Source organism: Macaca nemestrina, chromosome 4, assembly GCF_043159975.1.
Source record: "Macaca nemestrina isolate mMacNem1 chromosome 4, mMacNem.hap1, whole genome shotgun sequence".
NCBI lineage: Eukaryota > Metazoa > Chordata > Mammalia > Primates > Cercopithecidae > Macaca > Macaca nemestrina.
Window position 1 is genome coordinate 118,827,978 of NC_092128.1, and position 14,576 is coordinate 118,842,553.

At 38.6% G+C, this 14,576-nt stretch overlaps 1 protein-coding gene across 4 annotated transcripts in view; it reads left to right on the forward strand.

The window, feature by feature from the left end:
* Window positions 1–14,576, forward strand: part of LOC105492357 (ATP binding cassette subfamily A member 13) — a 454,445-nt gene that overhangs the window by 286,569 nt on the left and 153,300 nt on the right. For all 4 annotated transcript variants that reach the window (XM_011759379.3, XM_024796198.2, XM_024796197.2 and 1 more), the window contains exon 44: window positions 14,047–14,101. In XM_011759379.3, the coding sequence (XP_011757681.2) occupies window positions 14,047–14,101 (55 nt within the window). The remainder of the gene's footprint in view (window positions 1–14,046; window positions 14,102–14,576) is intronic.

The following is a 14,576-nucleotide window of genomic DNA, read 5'->3' on the forward strand; positions in this document are numbered from 1 at the left end:
GTGTTGGAAACTTGGTCCCCAGTGTAACAGTGTTGGGAGGACGGGCCTTTGGGAGGTGCTTGGGTCATGAGGGCTCCACTGTCATGAATAAATTAATGCCGGTGTCTCAGGAGTGGGCTACTTATTGTTGGTGCCATGCCCTTGGAGTTCCCAGACTCCAGACTGTGAAAAACAACATTTTTCCTTTATAAATTACCCAGTCTCATGGTGGCTTATTCTTGTAACCCCAGAACTTTGGTTGGCTGAGGCAGGTGTATTACCTGAAGTCAGGAGTTCGAAACCAGTCTGGCAAATATGGTGAAACCCTGACTCTACTAAAAATAAAAAAAAAATTGGCCGGGTGTGTTGGTGGACACCTGTAATCCCAGCTACTTGGGAGGCTGAGGCAGGAGAATTGCTTGAACCCGGGAGATGGAGGTTGCAGTGAGCTAACATCACTGTACTCCAGCATGAGTGACAGTCTCAATAAATAAATAAATAAATAACCCATTCTCAGGTATTCTATTATAGCAAAAGAAAACAGACTAAGACAGTCATTAGAGCAGTTGATACTTCACATTATCATTATTTGTTTACATTCCTTTGTTAATAAGAATGTAAACACTTCTTGGAAGGTGTTTATACTACTGATGTTTGTGTTTTCTAAAGTCTTTATTCATAGGTATTTAATAAATATGTCATTTAAGTGAATTTGCTTTTGCACTACATTTTAGGGTTACTATAGTACATTACATTATGATAATTACCTTCTAAAATAAAGATAAATACGCAGTAAAATACATACTTGCTTCTTTCATTACTAGGACCTTTTAAGTTGGCATAATTTTATTAAATTAAAATGTTAAATAAGACATAATGAACCTAAGAGGAAATTTCTTTTAATAAGATTAACAGAATAAGTGAAAACAGAAGATTAAATAGATAGTGCTTAAGTAAATAAGAAGGTATCTTCCTCTGATAGAGTAATAATGAAAGGGGATAGGTATTATTTTATTTTGTGTTATTGGGGGTGGTTGTGGGTGGTGATGATAGCAATTGTAAAGGTTAAACTTCTTCAACTACTTATTGAAATTTCATCCAAACCTTGGAGTGCTAGTAATGACGTGCCACCGTGTGAGAGGAATTAACCTCAGCAATGTCATGAACAAGCTAGATCCGTGGCCATTAAACTGTCTACTCATTGGAATCACTTAAGCGTTTAAAAAATACTGATTTCTGTCGCTAACCCAAAAAGATTCTGATTTGGTTGATTTGGAGTAAGTCTTTAACAGCAGGCATTTTAAATGTTTTTGGGTGATTCTAATTGTAACCAAGTCTGAGAACCACTGGGTTAAACTGATAAACTTCCCAGCTGATCCATATTTTGACCATTGAAGTGGGAAAACAGACAGAAGTATAAGTTAGTAGCCAGTTTAGAGATATCCACACTCACCTTCTCACTGCTAGGAAGGAACCTGATAGATACCTGGCTACTGGGTGTCAGGGGAGGACTGTTCTGTATTAAAATAAGAAAGAGCTCTTGTCTTTCTTTTCTCCACATTTATATATCTCTTTTGTAATCCCCTGGAGGGCCACAACTCATTAGTATGCTGCAAACCCCAGTGGGGAAGGAGAAGGGTGGTGCATGTTGCATGCTAGGATGATGGGACAGAGATGAAATGAACCTGGGAGCAGTGAATGACATGCATGGTAGTTTTTCCTGCTTTGCTTTTGATGAAGTGAGAAACCTGCTAAAATCTCCAAATCATAACAAGAGAGTATGAGCATGAGAACAGGGGAAAATCTCTGATCTGTAATAGACCTACTGAATGAACAGCATTGGCTGTTGGAAACTGGCTGGCATCCATAACCTTCAACATGCCCTTGAGAGCTTTGGAGATATTGAGAGAGAAGATCTGGTGGTACCCAAGTGAAGGTAAAGGGGCACCCTGGTAAGGGAGGATTCTGAGCAATGAAAAGCATCAGTACTAGCTTGCCCTTGCTGGAATCAAGAAGGAGTAAGAAACAAAAGGACAGCAAAGCCAGTTATCAAACCCAGCGTGGAACAAGGACTGATCCCCCAACCACAGAGAGGAAGACATTGCATATATTGAGAGGGTGTTTTCATGGGGAGCATCTCATGGTGTGTTTATATCTGCATAAATAGAGGAAAATGTGTGAACTCTATGAAAGGGAGGATAAAAGATAAGAAAATGCCAGGTGGAGCTGCAGTGTGTTACAAAAAAGGAGCTAGCTTAGACGAAGACAGAAATATGAATTTTCGTTGGATGCAGTGAATAACATTATTAATTGATTACAAACCTCTCTCCTTCACTTAGAATTATTGACTTAAAGACCAAACATGCAGTATTCTCTAAGAGCACACAGGGAAAAGGTGGCACAGTAAAACTGATCAGAGGGGAAAAGCTAGAGGAGTCAGGTATAGAAAAAAAGCAGATGAATCACAAAGAAAGAAACAATGATGTAAGAAGAAAATGAATCAAACACAAAATCAAACAACAAAATGATTCTGTACCAATGGATTGGAAGAGTTTGTCATGATTCTACCAAAATTTGTGAATTAGGTATTATGGCAGGAGCAATGATTGATGGACAAATTTGGTGAATTTTCTAAAGTTCAGGGATAAAGAAAAAAGTTTTTACAAAGCAATGAGTCAAAGCACATTAGTTTCAAAGGAATGAAAATAAGACTGGCCTCTGACATTTTTTATAATTTCCTTTGAGACTTCATCTTTGACTCAGGGATTGTTTAGACACATGTTGTTTAAATTCTAAGTTTTTGAGATTTTCCTGTGGTCTTTCTGTTACTGATTTCTGGTTTGATTCATCATGGTCAGTGACCATACTCTGCATTATTTCAATTATTTTAAATTGGTTGAAGTTCATTTTATGGTCAGGATATTGTTTATCTTGAAGCTTCCATGGGTGATTAAGAAAAAAGTATTCTACTCGTTGTTAGAAATGTATATTATATGTCAATTAGATTCTGTTGGTTGATTATGTGGTTTTGTTCTTCCATATCTTCCCTGGTCATTGAAGATTACTGAATCTTCACTGAAGATCATCACTGACACATATCATTTACTGAGAGGGGAGTAGTAAAGTCTCCAAATTGTGGCTTTGTTTCTTTGTTCAGTTCCATCAGTTTTTGCTTTATGTATTTTGAAGCTCTGAGGTGCACGTCAAATGTGTACCTCACATTGGTACCTCACAGACATATGGCATAGTCACATATTTCTGGTGGATTGAGCCTTTTATCATTTGGGATGATTATATTTTCCTGGTAGATTAATCCTTTGCATATATGTAGTGTTCCTCTTTGTCACTAGTAAATGTAGTTGCTGTGAGATCTATTTTATCTGATATTAACGTAGTTGCTCCTTCTCTTATTCTTTTGATTAATGTTTACATGCTATATCTTTTCCATTTTTTTTTTCCAACCTATCTCATTGCGTAAAGTGAGTTTTGTGTAGAGCGTATATTGTTGGGTCATATTTTTTAAACTGAGCTTCCTATCTCTGCCTTTTAATTGGTGTTTGGGAATCATTTACATTTAAGGTAATTGCTAATATATTTGGGTGTAAGTTTGACACCATCATTTGTTTTATGTTTCCTGTTTCTCTTGCTTTCCATGAGTTACTTGAGCATTTTTTTTTCAGGATTCTATCATGGTTTATTTATAGTATTTTTAAGTATATACATTGTTTTAGTTTTCTTAGTGGTTCTTCTAGGTGTTAAAATACATATGTATGACTTATCACAGTCTACTGATATTGTTATTTACTATCTTGGGTGACATGTAGAAAGTTTACTTCAATTTAGGTCCTTTTACCCTGTTTACCTTTAAAATATTATTGTCTTAAGTATTTCCTATACATCGAGCACCATATCAGATGGTGTTCTAATTCTTAGTTAAGTCACCAAATGTGACTTAGGAAACTCATGAGATGAATGATAGTCTATTATGTATGCTGCTATTTTTAATACATCTTGATGTTCATCTTTCCTTTTGGAAGTTCTAAGCCTTTTCCTGTTATGATTTCCTTTGTGTTTAAGTAACTTCTTTTGCTATTCTTTAAGAGTAGATTTGCTAATGACAAATTTGCTTGTTTTTTTCAATGGATATAATGTTTATTTCACCTTGATTCTTGAAAGTATTTTCACTGAATATAGAATTCATGGTTGACAATTAAAGAAAAGCTTAGCACTTAAAAAATGTGCTGCCTCCTTTTGGCCTCCATGGTTTCAAATTAGAAATCCAACTATTACTCTAGTTGGTATTTTCTTCCCTCTCTCTTTGTGACTGCTTTAAAGAATTTTTTTTGTTGTTGACTTATTAGTTTCTAGAAATTTAATTATAATGTATCTTGGTGTGGCTTTCTTTGGTTTTATCCTATTTGGGATTTACTTAGCTCTTGGATTTTTAGGTTTATTTATTTTTTATTTATTTTTATTTTGCCAAACTTGGGAAGTTTTCAGCTGTTACATCTTTGAACACTTTTTCAGCCCCACTCACTTTTTCCTTTTTCTCTGAGATCGGGTAATGAGATTATTAGCTCTTGTATTGTTTTTCCACAGGTCTCTTTCCTGAGTCTCATTTTTAAAAAAGTTTATTTCTCTATGTTATTTAAATTAGATAAGTTTTATGTTTTCAACTCGAGTCCATGGAGTCTCTATTTGTTTAGCTGCACTCAACTGTGGAGCATATCCAGTGGGTTTTTAATTTCTGTCATTGTATATTTTAGTTTTAGAATTTTCATTTGTTTTTTAATCATTTATATTTTCTAGTGAGATTTTAATTTGTTTTTCATATTTAAGGAAAATTCAGCATTACTTTTTGAAGCATCTTTATGATACACATTGTCAGATAATTCCGACATTCAGTTCGTTTTGACATTACCATCTGTTTATTATCTTTCTCAACTGGTAATATTCTGGCTCTTGTTGTGAAGGATTATTTTCAGTTGTATCCTAGACATTTTGGAAACTGTAGTATGTGACTCTGGATCCCTTTTCCTAGCAGGCAATCCTTCTGTTGAGGAATCATATGAGAGCCACCTAGATGTGTATGTTTTGATCCCCTGTGGGCCCGATGACACCACCCTGACTAGGCAAAGGTAGAAAACTGACTTACACTGCTTTTGTGCAGATGAGTGGGATCAGATTGCCCACCAGCCTCACTGACACATTTATGGTAAATGAGGCACTGACTCATGCTGTCTCATTGCCTCTAAGTGAGCGAGAAGTAGATTCTGCTCCCCACTGGGCCCTGATGATGCTGGAGACAGTTAGTGAAGTACCAGCTAGCTCACTTTGAAAGTATTCTTTAGTCTCATCTGATCAAAGCCAGATGGAAATGGATGCTTGGCATCCCTCTGGGCCCTGCTGACACTGGGGTCGGGGCAGTGGTGGAACCAGGGTACTGAGTAGCCGTATTCTGCGCTTCCGGGTTCAGTCTCGTTGCTGCCAGGTAGATGTGGAGGCTCAGTTCTTCACTGGTCCCTCGTGACATGAGAAGTAGAGTGGCAGCTAGCCCTGTCTCACTCTGCTTTGTGAAGTCTCATTGCTACCAGGTAGGGATGGAGACTCAACTTGCCTCAGGATCCCAGCGAGGAAACCATTGTGCCCCTTGTCTCTGTCAGGTGGGGAGTGGAAGATTCACTACCCAAAGGGCCCTGCTGAAACCTGAGAGGGTGGGAACAGTTTTGCTGGTGGTGTTTGCCTAGAGTAAGGCAGATATTGCTAAAGAGTAGTTCTTTTGTTAGACTACTCTTTTCTGGGTCCTTTGGTTTTTTTATTTGTGGGAGTCTTTCTTATTTGTACTTGTTGAGTTTCAATTTGGAGACTTGAGCAATGCCTTGTTCAGGAAGCCAGGGTATTATTGTTGTATTGTTGACAATACAACACCACCATCTTGTTTGCATCTCAGGGCACCACCATCTTGTTTGCATCCCAGAATCTTCCTATTTCTATTTGTTGTGTTATGTCCAGCAGTTTTTCATTGGAAAAATGAGGACCTGGCAGAACTGGGGCTGCTCCATCTAGAGGGAATATCTCTGGCATATTAACCACAACCTCAAAGGCAAGAATAATAGAATAGCACCTATGGAATATGGAAAGAAAAAGCTATACTCCCCACATTCTGCACCTAGTGAAGATGTTTCCTATAAAGCACATGGGCCACAGAGATATGCTTATGTGGAATATGGCTCAAAAATATATTGTAGACATATTGTTCATTAAAAAGAATGCCAGGAGATAGCTACTTGAGATATTAACTGAAATGAAGATCATGAAAAATATTGAATGCACACAAGGAAGAAAAGAACTTGGGTGAGCACCGGTTGTAGTGAAGGACATAGATTATGCAAAGGTTTGTATGCGTGTGGTAAAAAATTAATGGAAGATCAAGAATTATTCATTAAACTGAAGATATGTAATATAAAACTTAATAATAATCGTTACATGTAGAGAAAATTCTCAACAGAAATAATTAAGATCCAAATGCAAACAGTGATTACTTCTGATTGGTTTTGGATAGAATTATAAGTTATTTTAATTTTATTCTTCACCCTATTTTAAAATTTAAAACCCTTCTACAATTGCAATCTATTACTCATAAGAGTAATAATTAATCTTAGTGTTGAGAAAAATACATTTTTTTCAGGATAGATTGATGAGGAAGAGAGAGAGAAAGTCATCAAAATGCCATGTAGTCAGAAGAGCTCATATATTTCTTTTAATAGTTTGTTAGATTGAATTAACTTTTTACCCTTCCATATTTCAGTGATATCTCATAGTGAATCAATTAAAACAACATAAACTTTCCACATATACTGATGGTAAGACAAATTTTTTCCTTTTGATGTAGATGCTTACAGACATCTGGGCATTGATACTTCTAAAGACATACATTTTATAGGAGTAATGAACCCAAAAGTGAGTACTTGAATTGGAGACATGTTAAGTATCTTGCTATCATAATGGATATTCAACAAAAACACAGATGTGCATTTTTACCAAAGACAAATAAACAGAGTCTGGAAACCATAACAGATGTAGCCATAATGAGAACACTAAATGAGAAAACTAATTTTGTACATTCATACATTACTGTGGGCCAATTCCTGGAAAGAAAAGCCAGAATATAAATGATAAGAACAAGCAAACAAAGAAAAATTATTCAAGTGTACTCAACATGTACATTTTGAAACGTCATTTCTGAAAACTTGTGAAGTAATGTCGTAAAGACTTGAGTGAACTTCTTCTACTCAATTCTGGTGTTGAAACTATGCCCCTTTTACTTAGGAACTTTGTACCTTTTACCAACATCATTGTCTCAAGATTCTATTACAGTACAATTGTTATCTAACTAGAGTACTGAGTGCTCAACATACAATGAAATCAACAACCCAATTACAGAGATTGTCCATTGCAATAACGTGTTTTTTATAGCAAGGATATCAAAGACTATAAATGATTTTCCTAGTCTCATAGGAAATTGATTAGACTGGTATCCAGAAAATCAGGGTTATAGTTCTCACTCTGGCACCAATTATGCTTGACCTCAGATAAGTTAGTAGAGTATGCTTATGCCTCAGTTTCCTTACCTGCACCCACTCACCAACCCTTGGTTACACTTCCTTTACAGTAGGCTCCATCACGTCTGGTGGGATTCCTCTTTATGAGACAGGGCATAGCTATCCTCTCTTTCTTTGGATCCATGAAGAGAGCTCTGCTTTCTAACATTTTAACATTTTAAAGAACAAGGGGTATCATGGGAAGGTGCAGGGTAGTGTGAGGGTGAGCCCATGCAGTTGCAGTTGCTCCTACCTGCTGCTTTTTGCTCAGGGATCTAGGACAACCAAGGATCCTTAAGTAGGAGAGTAAGCTTCCACCTGTGTCTTGTTTGTTCTTTCTTTATTCATTACTCTTATTTTTGAGAAAGTACCTGTTACTTATTTACATAACTCCAAGTCTGTCTTCCTTTTGGAAAAATAAGAGTAAAATCTTTTTAGCACCAATTTAAAGATGTATTAGCTGGATTTTTTTTTTTTTTTTTTTTTTTTTTTTTTTTTTTTTTTTTTTTTTGAGACGGAGTCTCACTCTGTCGCCCAGGCTGGAGTGCAGTGGCCGGATCTCAGCTCACTGCAAGCTCCGCCTCCTGGGTTTACACCAAGCTTGATTTTTATATATGTTTAATTCTATACAGCTGCTTTCAAAGAATGACTATGATTCTAAAAACATCTAATGTAGTGATTGACAAGCTAAATCGCAATATAAAAATGAAAAGTTCTCCCAGTGTTCCTAAACCAAAACATTACATGGGTTTCACCCTGCACCTCTCTGCCACCCCTCCAGTCTTCCCACTGAAGCTCCAGGGCAGCCTTGCAGGATTGCACTTTCCTTGCACTCCAGCCCTATGCTGAGGTATCCTGTGCATCTGGAATCTACCCTTCCTTAGAAAGCTCCTCAACTTCCTCCCACCCTGGTGCACACAACATCCTAGGTGACTTTATACAGGACATAGTCCTGTGAGTAGGCTGTAGTACCCCCACCACACTGTGCTTTCCCAGGGAGGGCCTACTTGTCCCTCCCATCAAACTGCTATGGCATAATGGGCAGAGAAAAGATGCATGTTGAATGAATTCTCAGTTCTGTGAAGGAAGAGGAATCAAATCTCTATTTGGCCCTTGGTGAAGCTCAATTACTGTCCAGTGCCCTGGTTTTCACCACCAAAATCATACCAAAGTCAGAAGATTCTTTAACCTTTGGCCTGACAGGGGCAGGCTGTTGCCTTATAGAAGGTGGTGGTCAATGTCCAGTGGAGGGAGGTGGGGAGTGAACTCAAGACTGACAGCAGGTCCAGGGTTTTCTCTACTTACTTGATGACATTATTTTCCTAAACACTGTGGTCTAAGGCCCACTCATTCTCTGTGGTTTAGCTTTGAAAGATACTTTTTAATTTCAGAGTGAAAACATGGGAATGTTAAGCCCAAAGTGCTTAGGAATTGTCCAGGAGCTCTGAGTACTGAGCAGAAAGGCCCCATTCCAAGGCCATGAGGATTCCCTAGAGGGGCCCTCTGAGAGGAACTGTAGATCACTGTGTTCTTCAACAGAGTGTCTTTAAATATTTACTCTGTGACAATCATGTAAATTATAGGACTCTAAAGCCAGTGCCAAATTGAAAATCTGTGGCCCCTCTGAATTATTTATGAGTAAGGGACCTAGGAAGGGAGAGGCAGCCACTGTAGTTTGGGGGATTCTGGTATTTGCACCAGTGGTTTTTTACTTCTGAGACCTAGGCAGAGACCGAGGTCATGGAGGATTATAGCTATGTGCAAAAAATTGGAAGAGAAGGCAGGATGGCTGCCATCAGTGGGCTCTCTCCTGAAGTTCTTTATGTGAAATTTATCAGCTGCTCTTTTCTGCTGTCATAGTTGAGGTTTTCATTTCTATGTTATGCTGTCATTGGGATCCATTGCGGCTCATTGTACAGGCAGGATTATCAGTGCTCTGTATGTTAGTAGGTGATTTGAAGAAAGAGGCACAGACCTGGGACTCCAGACACGTGGGTTCTGCCTGTGTCAGGAGCAAGTTCCAGACTCCAGGAAAAGTCACTACATTCCTCTGATTCTGTTTCTGCTTCTGGAACACAAGGGCCTGTCCAAGCTAGACCACTTCATGGGATTTCATTTTCCTATAATAATTTACCGTTCTAAAATGCTGAAGCTGACTTACAAAGAACTGTGCATAGTATACTAGCTTCCTTAACACAATTTCACCATCAGATTACTGAATGAGAAAATATATTATGAAAACATCCAGTAGAAGATCTGGCACATTGGGGAATTACTAACTACAGGAGCAGTCAATCATTTCACCAGCGAGATGGGAGACCAGATGTACTCTCGCCTCCTAGATTAAAACCCTAAAAGAATGACACAAATCCAGTAAATGTGCTAAAATGAAGGGCAATAAATTCATAACAGAGGAACTAGGATACAGAAAGCAAATATGAGAGCACTGTTTTTAATCTTTCAGCAATGACTGTCATGGTTTAAGGTAAGGAAAAGTATTTATGCCACTTGATCAAATAAAGATCCAACCTTGGTATTTTAACATTTTATTATTGAGCTCCCCACAGAAACAGCAGTGTTCTTTTGGCAGCTTTTCACTGCAGAATGAACAGAACAGAGGCCTTCAGCCTCCAGCCTTGTATCTTTCCCACTGTATGGCTATAGTCTTCGGAAAACCAGACATGTGTGCTGAAGAAAGATGTATGATATGCTGGCAGGAAAATGATTGTGGTGTCTGCAGACCAAGGTCTGAATCTCAGCTGTGTCACAGCTGTTAGTCTATAGGAAGATTTCCTAAATATTTGTGCTTCAGATACTGCTTCTGTAAACAGGCATAGTATTTCTGATGTGACATAGTTGCTCTATCAGAATTTATACAAACAGTCTAATGTCCTAAACAGCATACAGTACATGGCTACAGGCTAATTTTTGTGTATTTCTGGCTACTAACCCTTTCTTTCTGCTCACAAGTATGAAAGGACTTAGCGTTTGAGATTTTCCTCTCCTCCTTTTTACCTTTCATTTACCTCCTTTAAATTTTCATACTCCTGAAAATTTAATTAATCCTCTTTTTGTGCACGGTGAGGATAACTAAGATCTAATTTCTCAGCAAATGTTTTAGTATGCAAAACGTTATTAACTATAGTTGCCATGCTATACATCTGGTTTCCAGAACTTATTTATGTATTTACTTATGTGTGTATTTATTTATTGAGAGAGATGAGGTCTCACTCTGTTGGCCAGGCTGGAATGCAGTGGTCCAGTCATGGTTTACTGCAGCCTCAAACTCCTGGGCTCAAGCAGTCCTCCCACCTCAGCCTTTCAAGTAGCTGGGACGACAATTGCATGCCACCATGCCCTGATAAGTAAAACAATTTGTTTGGTAGAAATGGGGTATCTCCATGTTGTCCAGGCTGGCCTCAAACTCCTGGGCTTAAGCAATCTTCCTTCCTTGGCCTCCCAAAGGACTGAGATTACAGGTGTGAGCTACCATGCCCAGCCTTTATCTTATGTCTGGAATTTTGTATCCTTTGACTAACATCTCCCCATTGCCTCTTTCCCCTGGCCCCTGGTGACAGCCTTCTGCTCTCCCTTTCTGTGAATTTGATTTTTAAAAGTTCTACATATAAATGAGATTTTGCAGTGTTTGTCTTCCTTTGACTGGCTTATTTCACTTAACATAATGTCCTTCATGTTCATTCATGTTGTCTCAAAGACAGAATTTCCTTCTCTTTTGAAGCTGAGTAATGTTCCATTATGTGCATGAATATCTGTCTATCTTATATTTTCTGTATCCATTCATTTATCAAGGGACACAGGTTATTTTCATATCTTGGCTATTGTGAATAATGCTGCAATGAACATGGGCCTGCAGATATCCCTTCAAGATAGTATTTTATTTTACTTTATTTTTTGACATATATCCAGAAGTGGGTTTGCTAGAGCATATGGTAGACCTATTTTTAATTTTTTGAGACACCCCATACTGTTTTCTGTAATGGCTGTACTAATTTACATTCCCATCAGCAGGATAAAAATTGTGATAATAATTTTGTAATGTATACATATATCAAAACATTACATTGTACACCTTAAATGTATGCAATTTTTATTTATCAATTATACTTGAATAAAGCTGGAAACAAAACAAACAAAAGGAAAGCAATAATAATTGAAAACAAAGGAAATTTAATTCAGCGTTGGACAGACATGAGGCAGGAGTTGGGTGTCAGCAGGGTTGGACAGGAAGCATAAGGAAATGACGACGCATGCCTGCAGCCATAGAGTTTGGGGAAATGATAACAATCCAGCTTTTCAAATGGGAGCAGTGGGAGAATACAAAGATTGGATTTGACTTTAAAGGAGATCTGTGTCTAGGTAAAGAATATGGGCTCTATATTTTTCTATTTCTTTCTGGAAGTTCTCTAGACTTTCTGGGTGAGGGGATTCATGAGTGTGTGGAGAAGCGAGCTGAGCAGGCATGCACATGTTTGTGAGTGAGGCCTGGCACAGCGAGGATGGAGTTCAGGTGAAAGTAACAGGACTCGGCAACTTCTTGGACGTGTGGGGTTAAGAAGAGCAGGGAGATGGGAGGACTTAGTGTTTTCTGAGCCTGGGTGACTGGGAAGATGATGGGGATATTTGCCCCAGAGTGTGTGTGTGTGTGTGTATGTGTGTGTGTGTATTTAGGTTAAACAATTTCAGTATTCTACTGTGTTCCTCAAATAATGTAATTCCAAGACATGTACTTAGCTAACCACATTTCTTGGGATCCTCTTAATCTAGAATGTTCTCATTCTTTTGTAGAATCTGGAAGAGCACACAACATTGCAAATATACTCCCACCATCCACAGCACCAGTGGGGCACGGGCCATACTTTGGCAGGATCTGATACTTTATAAACACTATCTAATGTCACTTGACTTTTTCCAACCCCCTGACAAGGTTGGTTGACATTGGGCTGCACAGGAAGTGAGAAGCTGCCTGTGAGTCAACACTTTAGCTAGGAAGGATAGGACTGGCAGGCCCCATGAGAAGTAGGCTAGAAGTCAAGCTTGGTGAAAGAAAGACACATAGGAGAAAGACTGGTGGGTGTTACTGGTCCAGACAGGTGAGGGTTCAAGACCATAATTCAGTTCATGATGAATGTGGTAAGTCCAGGATCCAGCAGACGATGCAGCAGGTGTCAGGCACACACACTGCGAGCCTGGACCGGAATATCTGGGCAGTATTAATTTATAATCAAAAAAATTATTCTGGAAAACTGTACAGTGGATTTGCTGAACCAATAGCTCCTACTGTTGTTGCTTCTATGAGCCAGAACTTGCCTTAGTGTGTAGCTGAGTCCCCAGTGGAAGGAAAAAAAGGCTGGCATAGCTGGGGAGAAGAGCAGGTGGCAAAGGGAGAGAAGTCCTGATGCTTGGTGGCAAAACTGTTGGAATTTTGGAGCACTGTAGCCTGTTCCAACTCTGTACCTTTTATGTATGTTTACTTATACCCCATGATGTTTCAGTAAGAATTTAATATGCTCTCATAAGGCAATGCAAAATACCAATGATAAGATAAATTAAAATGCAGGTGGTAGGCTAAATTAAAATACAGATGATAAGGTAAATTAAAGGTGAGCCAAAAGAAAAATAAGCAAAATCTAGGACTGGCAAAATGAAATGGAGCAAGGATTTGTGCCTTTGGTAATGGCCTCCACATACAAGCCACACATTTGACTCCAATCACTGACACAACCAATTAGGAAAAGGAAACCTGATTACTCTCACAGTCCACAATGTCCAAGATAAAACACGAACCGATTTTATTTATGGAATTCTTCTTAACACAATATTGACTAGAATTCTCTAGGGAAGCACTATCCCACTCGGTGATATTATAAACAGCTCTTATAATAAAATCCTTTTAATTGATAAGCTGATGGCAATTTCTTCATTTTAGCTGCTGGCATCACACACATGCACAAGCCCAAGAAAGCAAGCAAAGAGAAACAAAACAAACAACTCCTAAACCAAAATTGGTTCAATGGAACAGTTCAGTTTTCTATCTATCTAGACCTGGCTTCATCTAGAAGTGAATATTGATCTGATACATATGAAATAGTCTTATTTGCATATTGTTACTTAGCCTGAGTGAGTTTCCTCTCTGCAAACATAGGCTATGGGATACTTATGAGGATTAGACAATAAAATGTGAGAACCTGTAAACACAGTGCCTGTCATGTAAAGCATGAACAAGTCATACTGGTTATGTTTGACAACAACATCAGTGACAGAAATCCCAGCACATATTTGCTGAATTTCACAGTGCCATTTGCCATTCTTTTCTGCTAATCGGCCGGGGCATGGGCAAAGCAAGCAGGATACATCGTGATGGCACAGGGAATCTGCGTAGCCTGTAGATGAGCCGCGATTTACCATGAGCAGGCTGAAGGCTTACTTTTCAATTTGTCTTTCACAGGAATAACACTCTACAGCCACCCATATGGAGGGGCCTTGCTGAATGAGGACAGGATGTGAGTTGACGGAATGCTGAGGGGTGTGTCACTCTGACTATGGAAGAAAATCTGTGGGTTACTTAGGGATGACTTTGGTCTCTCTTTTGTATTTGCCCCAAGAGATGGCTTATAGAGTTAGTAAGAAATGCCCACAGGACTTGAGCATTTCTTTGCAAAGTGTGAGAAAAATGACTATTAAGAGAGGCAGTGCATTGACTGAGCTTAAAACAGATGATTATGTCATGCAACTGTACTTCTAAGCAGAAATTATTCTAAGGGAATGATTTACCAGAAGCTTATGTGGCTGCCTTCCAAAGAGTTTTTGGGGTTAAAATCATAAACATTGTATTCATGTAGGTCAACATAGTAATGCCTCCTTGAATATTTCTCATGCAAGATTTTCCTCAAGATCCAGATGGAGACATGGGCGGGGATAAGGCCAGAGCTCTTCAGGTACAGAATTCTGTGCCAGTTCTCACTGTCTTTGTAAAGG